The sequence below is a fragment of the Mustelus asterias genome, chromosome 11, assembly GCF_964213995.1.
Source record: "Mustelus asterias chromosome 11, sMusAst1.hap1.1, whole genome shotgun sequence".
NCBI classification, from domain to species: domain Eukaryota; kingdom Metazoa; phylum Chordata; class Chondrichthyes; order Carcharhiniformes; family Triakidae; genus Mustelus; species Mustelus asterias.
Window position 1 is genome coordinate 111213344 of NC_135811.1, and position 16676 is coordinate 111230019.

The following is a 16676-nucleotide window of genomic DNA, read 5'->3' on the forward strand; positions in this document are numbered from 1 at the left end:
TGCTTGGCAGTGCATTCCAGACCCCCACCACCCTCTGTGTAAAATACGTCCCCCTGACATCTGTGTTGAATCTTGCCCCCCTCACCTTGAACCCGTGACCCCTTGTGTTGGTCACCTCCGACCTGGGAAAAAGCTTCCCACTGTCCACCCTCTCTATGCCCTTCATAATTTTATACATATTATTAGGTCGCCCCTCATCCTCCGTCTTTCCAGGGAGAACAACCCCAGTTTACCCAATCTCTCCTCATAGCTAAGACCCTCCATACCAGGCAACATCCTGGTAAACCTTCTCTGTACTCTCTCCAAAGCCTCTACGTCCTTCTGGTAGTGTGGCGACCAGAACTGGACGCAGTATTCCAAATGTGGCCGAACCATCGTTCTATACAGCTGCAACATCATATGCCAACTTTTACATTCTATGCCCCGTCCAATAAAGGCAAGCATGCCATATGCCTTCTTCACCACCCTCTCCACCTGTGCTGTCACCTTTAAGGATCTGTGGACTTGTACACCCAGGTCCCTCTGTGTGTCTATACTCCTGATGGTTCTGCCATTTATTGTATAGCTCCCCCTTACATTAGATCTACCGAAATGCATCACTTTGCATTTATCTGGATTAAATTCCATCTGCCATTTCTCCGCCCAATGTTCCAGCCTATCTATATCCTGCTGTATTCTCTGACAATGTTCATCACTATCCACAACTCCAGCAATCTTCGTGTCGTCCGCAAACTTACTGATCACTCCAGCTACATCTTCCTCCAAATCATTTATATATATCACAAACAGCAGAGGTCCCAGTACAGAGCCCTGCGGAACACCACTAGTCACAGACCTCCAACCAGAAAAAGACCCCTCCACTGCTACCCACTGTCTTCTATGGCTAAGCCAGTTCTCCACCCATCTAGCTAGCTCACCTTTTATCCCGTGAGATTTAACCTTTTGCAGCAGCCTGCCATGAGGGACCTTGTCAAACACTTTACTAAAATCCATATAGACGACATCCACGGCCCTTCCTTCGTCAATCGTTTTTGTCACCTCCTCAAAAAACTCAACCAAATTTGTGAGGCATGACCTCCCCCGTACAAAACCATGCTGTCTATCGCTAATGAGATTATTCAGTTCTAAATGCGCATATATCCTATCTCTAAGAATCTTCTCCAAAAACTTCCCTACCACGGACGTCAAGCTCACCAACCTATAATTACCCGGGTTATCCTTGCTACCCTTCTTAAATAACGGGACCACATTTGCTATCCTCCAATCCTCTGGGACCTCACCTGTGTCCAGTGAAGAGACAAAGATTTCTGTTAGAGGCCCAGCAATTGCATCACTCACCTCCCTGAGGAGTCTAGGATAGATGCCATCCAGAGCCAAGAGCACCAGCATCAAGGCCATGATCGCTCAAAACCAACTCCACTGGGCCAGACATTTACTTAGGTTATCAGAATCCCGACTTCCAAAGCAATTGATCTTCGCCCAGCTCATGGAAGGCTCCAGACTAAGAGGACAAAGAAAGTGCTTCAAAGACACCTTGAAGGTTTAGCTCAAGAAATGCAACATAGGCGTCAATGCCTGGGAGACCTTTGCTGAGAAGAGACCCAAGAACAAAGAACAAAGAAAATTACAGCACAGGAACAGGCCCTTCGGCCCTCCAAGCCTGCACCGACCATGCTGCCTGACTTAACTAAAACCCCCTACGCTTCCGGGGACCGTATCCCTCTATTCCCATCTCATTCATGTACTTGTCAAGACGCCCCTTAAAAGTCACGACCGTATCCGCTTCCACTACCTCCCCCGCAACGAGTTCCAGGCACCCACCACTCTCTGTGTAAAAAATCTGCCTCGTACATCTCTTTTAAAACTTGCCCCTCGCACCTTAAACCTATGCCCCCTAGTACTTGGAGGAGTCTCCTGATTGAAGGGACACAATTCTTCAAGGATCCCAACAGCATGAGGAAGCCCAAAAAAGGAGCCTGAGAAAGGAATGCCAGCAATCAGGAGTCCAAGGGCCAAACCCACCTCCCGGAAACACCTGCCAGGTGTGTGGTCAAAGATGCTGCTCTAGGATCAGGCCCTTATCAGCCCACGCAAAGGTTCACAGAACCCATGACCAGCAATACAGAGTTTCTTAGGTGGACAATCATGCTCGTTAGCGAGTGATCGCTGAAGAAGTATAGGGTGGAGTTTGAACTCAAAAACTCCAGGTTGCTAGTCCAGTACACTAAATGCTACACTAGCATGTCCAATGTACAACTGCAAATGCACTTTTTGATAAGAAAACTCTGGTTTCGGAAATGTCAAGGAAGCGCAATTCACAGTAAGCTCATCACATTAGCTCACCTGGTTGCAGGTGGCCTCCTGTAACCTACATGCTGCACAGCCTGAATTATGATTTGCAGTTCCTGTTCGTAAACCTAAGGGGTCCTGGTAACTCCTTGCAGGCATTGCCCGTGTTTTACCAGGACCTTCTCAAAATCTGGGACACAGTCGCCTTGTGCCGTGGCTCATTCCATTTGTAGTAGCGACTGCTGTCATGGTTCCGCTGCTCGGAAATCTACTCCTCCACCAATACCATTTCAGGTGGCTGGCAGAGGGACAGGCTGTGGCTGCCGGGATGACCAGAGTCAGTGACTTGCTGGGTGGTGAAGGAATGGGCCAGATGGTGCCCCATGAGTTGGCTCATCATGCAGTGGTGAGCTTCAAGCTCGCAACCGATACCATCCACACCTCAAAACGGTCATGCTCGGATCCAATGTTACTCGTAGTCTCAAGGCAGCACAGCTGTGTGGTGGACTCCTGTCTGAGCGATCTCTGCTCAGACGGAATTTTACATTGGCTCCAAGCATGAATCCTCTCCCTCACCGAAATGCCCTCCGTGCCTGTTGTCACTGCATGGAAGGATTTCCTGTATGGATTGCTGCTCTACATTCTTCACTTCCTTCCCTTTGCTCATTGCACAGATGTGCCTTGATACCCTGTGGAACAGCAGAGGTCCCCGGTGAAGGTTCCTAGATGGAAGGGTTTTCTACTTTAACATCGAGGACCTGGGGTAGAAGGTGTTGCATTCAGCAGTTCCATACAACTGAAGGTTGCACTGGTTCAGGGACTCCCAAGAAACCTGCCCTTTTTGTGGTCATAGGAGTCCGTAAACCACGTTTGTATAGGTTGATTTAGGCTGCACTCCCTTTTCAGTTTCTTAAAAAACCTGCTGTTACAGTTTTGTTTACACACTCCTGATCTATGGGCACCTGGTGCAGAGGAGAGCAGGGAAGGAGAAGGACTTCCTCATGAACCTGTTCCTAGGCCTGCCAAACTTGCCATTAATAGGTCCAGGCAACAGGCAATCAAGGGGGTCGTCCGACCTGATTATTTGCCCCTCTACCACTGGAGCAAGCTGAGAGGGGTGATTGAAAGCAGCAGTGCTGGTGAGAGATTAATTGAATTGTTTATTTATTTAATTAGTCAGCTAGTGTGTGTATTGTTTTGGCCTTTACTTTAACAGCAGTTTTTCAAGTTTAAAGTGAAAACTAGAAGTGGGCAGCAAAGGAGTCTGGGAAGGGTTTTTTAAGCGCGTGAAGTATAAAAGGTAGGCTGCAGTATACAGTGGGCAGCGTCGGGAGCGGGCAGTGGAGTATGTGGGAAGCAGAGTGTGAGCTATAAGACTTTGGCTCACAGGGCTTAGGCTGAAAGGGCGAGCAGGGGTGAGTTGAATTCATTTTTGCACTTTCTACCTGGTACTGGCAAGGTATCTAGAGGGGATGGGTGTGCAGGCAGTGCAATGTTCCTCTTGCACTATGTTTGAGGTGAGGGACGACGACAGTGTCCCTACTGATTACACCTGTGGGAAGTGCACCCATCTGCAGCTCCTCCAAAACCGTGTTAGGGAACTGGAGCTGGAGTTGGATGAACTTAGGATCATCAGGGACGCAGAGATGGCCATAGACACAAGCTTTAGGAATACAGTTACTCCGAGGATTGAAAACAGATGGGTGACGGTGAGAGGGGCTGGGAGGAAGCAGTCCGTGCAGGGATCCCCGGTGGTCGTTCCCCTTAGCAACAAGTATTCCGCTTTGGATACGGTTGAGGGGGATGACATACCAGTGGGGAGCCGCAGTGAGAGGATCTCCAGCACTGTGTCCGTCTCTGTGGCTCGGGAGGGAAAGGGGGAGAGCGGGAGGGCGATAGTTATTGGGGACTCGTTAGTTAGAGGGATAGATAGGAGGTTCTGTGGCAGCAAAAGAGACTCACGGATGGTATGTTGCCTACCGGATGCCAAGGTCCGTGATGTCTCAGACCGTGTTTTCCAGATTCTGAAGGGGGAGGGGAAACAGTCACAAGTCGTGGTGCACATTGGTACCAATGACATAGGTAAGAGAAGGGACGGGGATTTAAAGCAGGAATTTCTGGAGCTGGGCTGGAAGCTGAGAGCCAAGACGAAACATGTGGTCATCTCTGGTACGTTGCCGGTACCACGTGATAGCGAGTTGAGGAACAGGGAGAGAGTGCAGTTAAATATGTGGTTGCAGGGATGGTGTAGGAGGGAGGGTTTCAGATACGTGGATAATTGGAACACGTTCTGGGGAAGGTGGGACCTGTACAAACAGGACGGGGTGCACCTGAACCAGAGGGGCACCAATATCCTCGGAGGGAAATTTGTTACGGCTCTTCAGGGGGGTTTAAACTAATTTGTCAGGGGAGTGGGAAAGGGAGTTGTAGTCCAGAAGTCAGTGAGGGTGGTGAGGTATTGGGGAAGGTATCAGGGTCAAGGGTGGGTACTGGTAGACAGGAAGGTGGGTTGAAGTGTGTCTACTTCAATGCAAGGAGCATCCGGAACAAGGTAGATGAACTTGGGGCGTGGATTGGTACTTGGGACTACGATGTTGTGGCCATTACGGAGACGTGGGTAGAACAAGGACAGGAATGGTTGTTGGACGTTCCGGGGTATAGATGTTTCACTAAGTGTAGGGAAGCTGGTAAAAGAGGTGGAGGAGTGGCATTGTTAATCAAGGATAGTTTAACGGCTGCGGAAAGGCACTTCGTGGGGGATCTGCACACTGAGGTAATATGGGCTGAAGTTAGAAATAGGAAAGGAGCGGTCACGTTGCTAGGAGTTTACTATAGGCCCCCAAATAGTAATAGAGATGTGGAGGAAGAAATTGCTAAGCAGATTATGGATATGTGTGGGGGTCACAGGGTAGTTGTCATGGGGGATTTTAACTTTCCAAATATTGATTGCAACCTTTGTAGGTCAAATAGTTTGGATGGGGCAGTTTTTGTGCAGTGTGTGCGGGAGGGTTTCCTGACACAATATGTGGATGGGCCGACTAGAGGTGAGGCCACATTGGATTTGGTACTGGGAAATGAACCGGGCCAAGTGTTAGATTTGGTTGTGGGAGAGCAATTTGGAGATAGTGACCACAATTCGGTGTTTTTGTTATTGCAATGGAGAGGGATAGGGCCGTACGGCAGGGCAAGGTTTACAATTGGGGGAGGGGTAATTATGATGCGATTAGGCAAGAATTAGGGGGCATAAGTTGGGAACAGAAACTGTCAGAGAAAGGAACTAATGAAAAGTGGAACTTTTTCAAGGAACAAATACTGGATGTCCTTGATAGGTATGTTCCTGTCAGGCAGGGAGGAAATGGACGAGTGAGGGAACCATGGTTCACAAAAGAGGTGAAATGTCTTGTGAAAAGGAAGAGGGAAGCTTATGTAGGGATGAGGAAACAAGGTTCAGATGGCTCGATTGAGGGTTACAAGTTAGCAAGGAATGAGCTGAAAAAGGGGCTTAGGAGAGCTAGGAGGGGACATGAGAAGTCCTTGGCGGGTCGGATCAAGGAAAACCCCAAGGCTTTTTACTCTCATGTGAGGAATAAAAGAATGACCAGGGTGAGGTTAGGGCCGGTCAAGGACAGTAGTGGGAACTTGTGTATGGAGTCAGTAGAGATAGGCGAGGTGATGAATGAATACTTTTCTTCAGTGTTCACCAAGGAGAGGGGCCATGTTTTTGAGGAAGAGAAGGTGTTACAGGCTAATAGGCTGGAGGAAATAGATGTTCGGAGGGAGGATGTCTTGGCAGTTTTGAATAAACTGAAGGTCGATAAGTCCCCTGGGCCTGATGAAATGTATCCTAGGATTCTGTGGGAGGCAAGGGATGCGATTGCAGAGCCTTTGGCTTTGATCTTTGGGTCCTCGCTATCCACGGGGATGGTGCCAGAGGACTGGAGAATGGCGAATGTTGTTCCTCTGTTTAAGAAAGGGAATAGAAATGACCCTGGTAATTATAGACCGGTTAGTCTTACTTCGGTGGTTGGTAAATTGATGGAAAGGGTCCTTAGGGATGGGATTTACGACCATTTAGAAAGATGCGGATTAATCCGAGATAGTCAGCACGGATTCGTGAAGGGCAAGTCGTGCCTCACAAATTTGATAGAATTTTTTGAGGAGGTAACTAAGTGTGTTGATGAAGGTAGGGCAGTTGATGTCATATACATGGATTTTAGCAAGGCGTTTGATAAGGTCCCCCATGGTCGGCTTATGATGAAAGTGAGGAGGTGTGGGATAGAGGGAAAGTTGGCCGATTGGATAGGTAACTGGCTGTCTGACCGAAGACAGAGGGTGGTGGTCGATGGAAAATTTTCGGATTGGAGGCAGGTTGCTAGCGGTGTGCCGCAGGGATCAGTGCTTGGTCCTCTGCTCTTTGTGATTTTTATTAATGACTTAGAGGAGGGGGCTGAAGGGTGGATCAGTAAATTTGCTGATGACACCAAGATTGGTGGAGTAGTGGATGAGGTGGAGGGCTGTTGTAGGCTGCAAAGAGACATAGATAGGATGCAAAGCTGGGCTGAAAAATGGCAAATGGAGTTTAACCCTGATCAATGTGAGGTGATTCATTTTGGTAGGACAAATTTAAATGTGGATTACAGGGTCAAAGGTAGGGTTCTGAAGACTGTGGAGGAACAGAGAGATCTTGGGGTCCATATCCACAGATCTCTAAAGGTTGCCAGTCAAGTGGATAGAGCTGTGAAGAAGGCATATAGTGTGTTAGCTTTTATTAACAGGGGGTTGGAGTTTAAGAGCCGTGGGGTTATGCTGCAACTGTACAGGACCTTGGTGAGACCACATTTGGAATATTGTGTGCAGTTCTGGTCACCTCACTATAAGAAGGATGTGGAAGCGCTGGAAAGAGTGCAGAGGAGATTTACCAGGATGCTGCCTGGTTTGGAGGGTAGGTCATATGAGGAAAGGTTGAGGGAGCTAGGGCTGTTCTCTCTGGAGCGGAGGAGGCTGAGGGGAGACTTAATAGAGGTGTATAAAATGATGAAGGGGATAGATAGAGTGAACGTTCAAAGACTATTTCCTCGGGTGGATGGAGCTATTACAAGGGGGCATAACTATAGGGTTCGTGGTGGGAGATACAGGACGGATATCAGAGGTAGGTTCTTTACGCAGAGAGTGGTTGGGGTGTGGAATGGACTGCCTGCAGTGATAGTGGAGTCAGACACTTTAGAAACATTTAAGCGGTTATTGGATAGGCACATGGAGCACACCAGGATGATAGGGAGTGGGATAGCTTGATCTTGGTTTCAGATGAGGCTCGGCACAACATCGTGGGCCGAAGGGCCTGTTCTGTGCTGTACTGTTCTATGTTCTATGTTCTATATTCATGGCCAGGTGCCCCGGGTGAGAGAGCATATGCTGTCCACATGGACCATCAAGGCCTTCGTACATGTTGGGCACTGCAGGGACAGATTGCCTTATCGACCCCTTTAATCGCCTTTTGCTTTAATGTTTTAAGTTTCATTTGTGATTTGTTTTTGTTTCGGGCAGGCCCTTCTTGCTTTATCCGGGTGGCACGGTGGCACAGTGGTTAGCACTGCTGCCTCACAGCGCCAGGGACCAGGGTCCGATTCCCGGCTTGGGTCACTGTCTGTGTGGAGTTTGCACATTCTCCCCGTGTCTGCATGGGTTTCCTCTGGGTGCTCCGATTTCCTCTCTCAGTCCAAAGATGTGGATTAGGTTGATTGGCCATGGTAAATTGACCCTAGTTTCGAGGGAATTAGCAGAGTAAATATGTGGGGTTACAGGGCCAGGGTGAGATTGTTGTCGGTGCAGGCTTGATGGGCCAAACGGCCTCCTTCTGTACTATAGGGATTCTAAGATCCCTCAGTTTATTTACTTTAAATTAATTGTTTAACTCAAAAAAAATTGAAATCTAGCCCTTTTAATTTAATTGCTTATTTCAACAAAAGAGTTGGAACTCACATGTCTGCCATCTTAATGGCAGACCTGGCTTGGTTTTACACATTTATGTAAAAGATTTGAATACAAAAGTAGAAAGGTTATGCTTCAGTTATATCAGGCATTGGTAAGACTATATCTGGAGTACTGTGCATGTATTGGTCAATTTAAGGGAGGACGTTAATGCACTGGAAGCAGTTCAGACATTTACTAGACTAATACCTGAAATGGGAGGGTTGGTTTTTGAGGAAGGTTTAGTCAGATTGGGCTTGTATACACTTAAGTTTAGAAGAGCAGTAGACAACTTGACTGAAACATCCTGAGGGGTCGCGACAGGATGGATATGGAAAGATTGTTTCCTCACCTGGGAGATTCTAGAACTAGGGGTCACAGTTTAAGAATGAGGGGTCACCCATATAAGACAGAGATGAGGAGAATTTTGTTTCTCTCAGAGGGCAAGTCTTTGGAATTCCCTTCCCCAAAAGGCAATGGAAGCAAAGTATATGATTGAATAGCAGAGTATATTATTGAATATTTTTAAGGCAGAGGTAGCTAGAACCATGATAAGCAAAGGGGTGAAAGGTATTAAATTTGAGGCTACAGTCAGATTGGTCATGATTTTATTGAATGGCGGAGCATGCTCAAGGGGCCAAGTGGTCTACTTTTCCTAATCTATATGCAAGGAAGAACTTGAACATTCCTGTGACCATGTCAATTTTTATAACTTTGGTATCTGATTTGCTACAAAACTCACCTAAGTAATCCATTTTGATAGTCCTCACACTTCCAAAATAAACTTGAGGTAGAAGGAAGAAACCAAATTTGAAGAAAAGGGGTTTGTGATTATTTCACAGAATCTCAGAATTGAGAGAAAATTCTAAATTGTGACAAATGAAGTTATTAAACAGAAAAAATCTTAAGCCATATATAAAATGTTCATTTAAAGTTGTATTAAGTGTCTGTGCTAGCAATCCAGAATAGTTATTACCGTGACAAAGTTATTCCAGACACTGGATTATGTTGCTGAAGTATAAGTACATGAATTAGTGAACAAACTTGAGTCTGGTGAGAGTCAGATCCCAAATTCTATTTACAGTATAGGACGCAAGGGGCCTTAACATATTTACCTTGCAATAGCAAGTCCTAAGATTGAAGCCATCATTTTCCAACTCATTATTGAGGTTAGCTCGGGAAATATGGGTGAATTTCCCCTGGGTTGCGTCATTTACTTGAAAGTAGCAAAATTAGTACAAAAGATTATGGAGTTTTAAATTGAAATTATGTTCAGCATTAATCAGCTTCCCAAGATTTTTGTGCTAGCTAAAAAGAGTGTTTTGGATGCTGGCCTTGTCCACAAAACAGGACCCATTCCCCGGTAGCATTAATCATTTTGGAGAGTTTCCACCGATTGTGCTTGCTTGTGTCCTTTGAGGAGGCTCTATAAATTAAGCTGCTTATTTCGGGCACAAGGATACAATAAGCATGTTTATAGGCTTTAATTCTTTAGTAATTTACTAAGAAACTGATTACTTCACACCAATGGAATTATTAAATAGTACGATATGCCATTTTCAGTTACTTCAAATTGGACTACTCACAGGGCTAATCAGATTACACATACTTATGTATTTGTCATAAACCCATTTTAGCTGTACTAATGAAACCGTGATGCCGGCGTTGGACTGGGGTAAACACAGTAAGGAGTCTAACAACACCAGGTTAAAGTCACAAACACTGGCGCGGGGTGACGTGGGAGGAAAATTGTATTTTGGGGGGGGGGGGGGAGCTCTCAGTGTTTCAACCAGAGCAAGGTGGTGAGGAGTGAGTTGAGGCTAGACTAAAAAGGGTAAGAGATCGACTTTTAATGCTTACTTTTTCGCAGGGTTTCCTCGTTAGTAACTTTAACCCGAAAACCGGAAGTAGGCTGGGCGCAGGGTGACGTGGGAGGGAAAATTGTTTTTTTTTTTAAAGCGCGCAGGAGGATTAAAAGGGAGGCCGCAGGATACAGCGGGCAGCGTCGGGAGCGGGCAGTGGAGTGTGTGGGAAGCAGAGTGAGAGCTGTAAGGGCTTTGACTCACAGGGCTTCGGGGAAAGGGCGAAGCGGGGTAGGTTTTTTATTTTCCATTCCTATAAAGGAAAAGGGTAGCTCTGAGTGATAGGCCAGTTTGTTGCTTTCGGTGCGGGATGTGGGAGTTCCTGGAAACACCTAACTGCCCAGAGGTTCACATTTGCGCCAGGTGCGTGGAACTGCAGCTCCTGAGGGACCATGTCAGGGAACTGGAGCAGCAGCTTGATGACCTTAGTCTAGTCAGGGAGAATGAGAGACAAAGACACACGAGTTATAGGCCTCAGGGGGAAGACACGTGGGTCACAGTTAGGAGGAGTAAAGGTCATAAGGGTAACGTACCAGAGACTATTCCAGTGGCTCTCTCTCATTTTAGGAAGGGCTCGGCGACAGGTGTGAGAGGGGAGGGGAGTGAGCAATTAGTGGAGGGGTCACCTGTGGTTGTCCCCCTCCAAAACAAGTATATTGTTTTGGATAGTGTGGAGGAAGAAGATTCTCCAGGGGTAAGCCACAGTGACCAGGTCACTGGCACACAGTCAGGCTCTGTGGCCTGGAAAGGAAAGAGAGGGATTAGGAGAATAATAGTGGTGGGGGACGCGTCGGTTAGAGGCACGGACAGGCGATTCTGTGGGTGCGAACAGGACTCCAGGATGGTAGTCTGCCTACCTGGTGCTGGGGTACTGGATTTCTCTGAGCGGATAGGAGGCATATTAAAATGGGAGGATAAAGAAATGGATGTCATTGTACACATTGGTGCAAATGACGTAGATAGGAAGAGCAGGGGGATCCTACGAGAGCAATTCAGGGAGTTGGGAAATAGGCTAAAAAGTACGGCCTCCAGGGTGGCAATCTCTGGGCTGCTCCCAATGCCTCGGGCCAGTGAGGATAGGAATAGGGAGATAGTACAATTGAACGCTTGGCTAAAGGACTGGTCCAGGAGGGAGGGCTTCATATTCCTGGATCACTGGGAAGTTTTCAAGAGAGGAGGGCACATGTACAAGGAGGATGGGTCACAACTAAATTGGAAGGGCACGAATATCTTGGCTGGAAGTTTTGCTCGTGCAGTTCGGGTGGGTTTAAACTAATATGGCAGGGGGGTGGGGATCAAAAAATTATGTCTACAAGTGTAGAGGCTGGGGACGAGCTTGGAGCCAGGACAAGGCTGGCAAAGAAGAAGAGCACTCTGGGGGAGGATGACCTCACTGGGCCTGGAGGTCTGGAGTGCATCTACTTCAATGCAAGGAGCGTAGCAGGTAAGACAGACGAACTTAGGGCCTTAATGCTTATGAGGAATTTGGATGTGATTGCGGTGACAGAGACTTGGTTTAAGAGGGACAGGACTGGCAACTGAATATTCCGGGGTACAAGTGTTTTAGGCGAGACAGAGGAGGGGCCAAAAGAGGTGGGGGAGTAGCAGTATTAGTTAGAGAGCATATTACAGCAGTGCAGAGGGAGGACAATTCAGAGGGGTCGTGTAACGAGTCACTGTGGGTGGAGCTCAGAAACAGGAAAGACGCAGTCACTATGTTGGGTGCATACTACAGGCCCCCCAACAGCCCAAGGGAAGTGGAAGAACGGATATGTCAGGAGATAATGGATAGGTGCAGGAAAAATAGGGTTGTTGGAGTGGGAGACTTCAATTTCCCTGGTATAGACTGGAAATCGCGTAGGGCTTGGAGTCTGAATGGGGAGGCATTTGCAAAATGCGTACAGGAAGGTTCTTTGGAACAATATGTAGATAGCCCGACTAGAGAGGGGGCTATACTGGACCTAGTACTGGGGAATGAGCCCGGTCAGGTCTTCAAAGTTTTGGTAGGGGAACATGTGGCAAATAGTGACCACAATTCTGTTAGCTTTAGGATAGTGATGGAAAAGGATGAGTGGTGTCCTAAGGGTAAGGTGTTGGATTGGGGGAAGGCTAACTTTAGTGGGATTAGGCAGAAATTGGCAGCTGTTGATTGGGAGAGGCTGTTTGAGGGTAAATCCACATCTGGCATGTGGGAGTCTTTTAAGGAACAGTTGTTAGGGCTGCAGGATAGGCATGTGCCTGTAAAAAAGGATAGGATTCGAGAACCGTGGATAACCAGGGAAATTGAGGGATTGGTCAAAAAGAAAAGAGAGGCGTACGTTAGGTCCAGGCAGCTAAAAACGGAGGGAGCTCTGGAGGAATACAAAGAAAGTAGGAAAGAACTCAAACAAGGAATTAGAAGGGCAAAAAGGGGTCACGAAATGTCCTTGGCAGACAGGATTAAGGTGAATCCCAAGGCATTTTATTCATACGTTAGGAACAAAAGGGTTGTCAGGGAAAAAAATCGGACCTCTCAGGGACAAAAGTGGGGAATTATGCTTAGAGCCCAAAGAAGTAGGGGAGATCCTAAATGAATACTTTGCGTCGGTATTCACAAAGGAGAGGGATGTGTTGACTGGGAGTGTCTCGGAGGGAAGTGTTGACCCGTTAGAGAAAATCTCCATTACAAGGGAGGAAGTGTTAGGTTTTTTAGAGAACATAAAGACTGACAAATCCCCAGGGCCTGATGGAATCTATCCAAGGCTGCACAGGGAGACGAGAGATTAAATCGCTGGGCCTCTGACGCAAATCTTTGTCTCGTCACTGGACACAGGTGAGGTCCCAGAGGATTGGAGGATAGCTCATGTGGTCCCGTTATTTAAGAAGGGGAGGAAGGATTACCCGGGTAATTATAGGCCGGTGAGCTTGATGTCTGTGGTCGGGAAGTTGTTGGAGGGGATTCTTAGAGATAGGATGTATGCGCATTTAGAAAGGAATAAACTCATTAACGATAGTCTGCATGGTTTTGTGAGAGGGAGGTCATGCCTCACTAACCTGGTGGAGTTTTTTGAAGAAGTGACTAGAATGGTTGACGAGGGAAGGGCCGTGGATGTCGTCCATATGGACTTTAGTAAAGCATGTGACAAAGTCCCTCATGGTAGATTGATGCAAAAGGTTGGATCTCATGGGATAAAGGGGGAGGTGGCTAGATGGGTGGAGAACTGGCTTGAACACAGAAGACAGAGGGTGGTAGTGGAAGGGTCTTTTTCCGGCTGGATGCCTGTGACTAGTGGTGTTCCGCAGGGCTCTGTATTGGGACCTCTGCTGTTCGTGATTTATATAAACGATCTGGAAGAAGGTTTAACTGGGGTGATCAGTAAGTTTGCGGACGACACGAAAATGGCTGGACTTGCGGATAGTGAGGAACATTGTCAGAGGCTACAGAAGGATATAGATAGGCTGGAAATTTGGGCAAAGAAATGGCAGATGGAGTTCAATCCAAATAAATGCGAAGTGATGCATTTTGCTAGAACTAACGTAAGGGGGAGCTATACGATAAATGGCAGAACCATAAAGGGTGTAGATACACAGAGGGACCTGGGTGTGCAAGTCCACAGATCCTTGAAGGTGACGTCACAGGTGGAGAAGGTAGTGAATAAGGCATATGGCATGCTTGCCTTTATAGGACGGGGCATAGAGTATAAAAGTTGGGGTCTGATGTTCCAGTTGTATAGAATGTTGGTTCGGCCGCATTTGGAATACTGCACCCAGTTCTGGTCGCCACACTACCAGAAGGACGTGGAGGCTTTAGAGAGGGTGCAGTGGAGGTTTACCAGGATGTTGCCTGGTATGGAAGAGCTTAGTTATGAGGAGAAATTGGGTAAACTGGGTTTGTTCTCACTGGCAAGACGGAGGATGAGGGGTGACCTAATAGAGGTGTATAAAATTATGAAAGGCATAGATAGGGTGATCCCAGGTCAGTGGTGACGTTCACGGGCGGGGCGGGGCAGGGAGGGCGGGGCGGGGGCGGGCGGGGCTGGCAGGAGCGGGGAGGGGGCGGGCAGGGAGCGGGGAGGGGGCGGGCAGGGAGCGGGGAGGGGGCGGGCAGGGAGCGGGGAGGGGGCGGGCAGGGAGCGGGGAGGGGGCGGGCAGGGAGCGGGGAGGGGGCGGGCAGGGAGCGGGGAGGGGGCGGGCAGGGAGCGGGGAGGGGGCGGGCAGGGAGCGGGGAGGGGGCGGGCAGGGAGCGGGGAGGGGGCGGGCAGGGAGCGGGGAGGGGGCGGGCAGGGAGCGGGGAGGGGGGCGGGCAGGGGGCGGGGAGGGGGCGGGCAGGGGGCGGGGAGGGGGCGGGGAGGGGGCGGGGAGGGGGCGGGGAGGGGGCGGGCAGGGGGCGGGCAGGGGGCGGGCAGGGGGCGGGCAGGGGGCGGGCAGGGGGCGGGCAGGGGGCGGGCAGGGGGCGGGCAGGGGGCGGGGAGGGAGCGGGGAGGGGGCGGGCAGGGAGCGGGGAGGGGGCGGGCAGGGAGCGGGGAGGGGGCGGGCAGGGAGCGGGGAGGGGGCGGGCAGTGAGCGGGGAGGGGGCGGGCAGTGAGCGGGGAGGGGGCGGCAGGAGCGGGGAGGGGGCGGGCAGGAGCGGGGAGGGGGCGGGCAGGAGCGGGGAGGGGGCGGGCAGGAGCGGGGAGGGGGCGGGCAGGAGCGGGGAGGGGGCGGGCAGGAGCGGGGAGGGGGCGGGCAGGAGCGGGGAGGGGGCGGGCAGGAGCGGGGAGGGGGCGGGCAGGAGCGGGGAGGGGGCGGGCAGGAGCGGGGGAGGGGGCGGGCAGGAGCGGGGAGGGGGCGGGCAGGAGCGGGGAGGGGGCGGGCAGGAGCGGGGAGGGGGCGGGCAGGAGCGGGGAGGGGGCGGGCAGGAGCGGGGAGGGGGCGGGCAGGAGCGGGGAGGGGGCGGGCAGGAGCGGGGAGGGGGCGGGCAGGAGCGGGGAGGGGGCGGGCAGGAGCGGGGAGGGGGCGGGCAGGAGCGGGGAGGGGGCGGGCAGGAGCGGGGAGGGGGCGGGCAGGAGCGGGGAGGGGGCGGGCAGGAGCGGGGAGGGGGCGGGCAGGAGCGGGGAGGGGGCGGGCAGGAGCGGGGAGGGGGCGGGCAGGAGCGGGGAGGGGGCGGGCAGGAGCGGGGAGGGGGCGGGCAGGAGCGGGGAGGGGGCGGGCAGGAGCGGGGAGGGGGCGGGCAGGAGCGGGGAGGGGGCGGGCAGGAGCGGGGAGGGGGCGGGCAGGAGCGGGGAGGGGGCGGGCAGGAGCGGGGAGGGGGCGGGCAGGAGCGGGGAGGGGGCGGGCAGGAGCGGGGAGGGGGCGGGCAGGAGCGGGGAGGGGGCGGGCAGGAGCGGGGAGGGGGCGGGCAGGAGCGGGGAGGGGGCGGGCAGGAGCGGGGAGGGGGCGGGCAGGAGCGGGGAGGGGGCGGGCAGGAGCGGGGAGGGGGCGGGCAGGAGCGGGGAGGGGGCGGGCAGGAGCGGGGAGGGGGCGGGCAGGAGCGGGGAGGGGGCGGGCAGGAGCGGGGAGGGGGCGGGCAGGAGCGGGGAGGGGGCGGGCAGGAGCGGGGAGGGGGCGGGCAGGAGCGGGGAGGGGGCGGGCAGGAGCGGGGAGGGGGCGGGCAGGAGCGGGGAGGGGGCGGGCAGGAGCGGGGAGGGGGCGGGCAGGAGCGGGGAGGGGGCGGGCAGGAGCGGGGAGGGGGCGGGCAGGAGCGGGGAGGGGGCGGGCAGGAGCGGGGAGGGGGCGGGCAGGAGCGGGGAGGGGGCGGGCAGGAGCGGGGAGGGGGCGGGCAGGAGCGGGGAGGGGGCGGGCAGGAGCGGGGAGGGGGCGGGCAGGAGCGGGGAGGGGGCGGGCAGGAGCGGGGAGGGGGCGGGCAGGAGCGGGGAGGGGGCGGGCAGGAGCGGGGAGGGGGCGGGCAGGAGCGGGAGGGGGCGGGCAGGAGCGGGGAGGGGGCGGGCAGGAGCGGGGAGGGGGCGGGCAGGAGCGGGGAGGGGGCGGGCAGGAGCGGGGAGGGGGCGGGCAGGAGCGGGGAGGGGGCGGGCAGGAGCGGGGAGGGGGCGGGCAGGAGCGGGGAGGGGGCGGGCAGGAGCGGGGAGGGGGCGGGCAGGAGCGGGGAGGGGGCGGGCAGGAGCGGGGAGGGGGCGGGCAGGAGCGGGGAGGGGGCGGGCAGGAGCGGGGAGGGGGCGGGCAGGAGCGGGGAGGCAGGAGCGGGGAGGGGGCGGGCAGGAGCGGGGAGGGGGCGGGCAGGAGCGGGGAGGGGGCGGGCAGGAGCGGGGTGGGGGCGGGCAGGAGCGGGGAGGGGGCGGGCAGGAGCGGGGAGGGGGCGGGCAGGAGCGGGGAGGGGGCGGGCAGGAGCGGGGAGGGGGCGGGCAGGAGCGGGGAGGGGGCGGGCAGGAGCGGGGAGGGGGCGGGCAGGAGCGGGGAGGGGGCGGGCAGGAGCGGGGAGGGGGCGGGCAGGAGCGGGGAGGGGGCGGGCAGGAGCGGGGAGGGGGCGGGCAGGAGCGGGGAGGGGGCGGGCAGGAGCGGGGAGGGGGCGGGCAGGAGCGGGGAGGGGGCGGGCAGGAGCGGGGA

At 53.3% G+C, this 16676-nt stretch overlaps 1 protein-coding gene across 1 annotated transcript in view; it reads right to left on the bottom strand.

Annotated features, from left to right (window-relative positions):
- Positions 1-16676, bottom strand: part of tubg1 (tubulin, gamma 1) — a 95280-nt gene that overhangs the window by 77761 nt on the left and 843 nt on the right. Inside the window, exon 2 of the mRNA XM_078222968.1 lies at positions 9372-9472. Coding sequence (XP_078079094.1) covers positions 9372-9472 — 101 coding nt within the window. The remainder of the gene's footprint in view (positions 1-9371; positions 9473-16676) is intronic.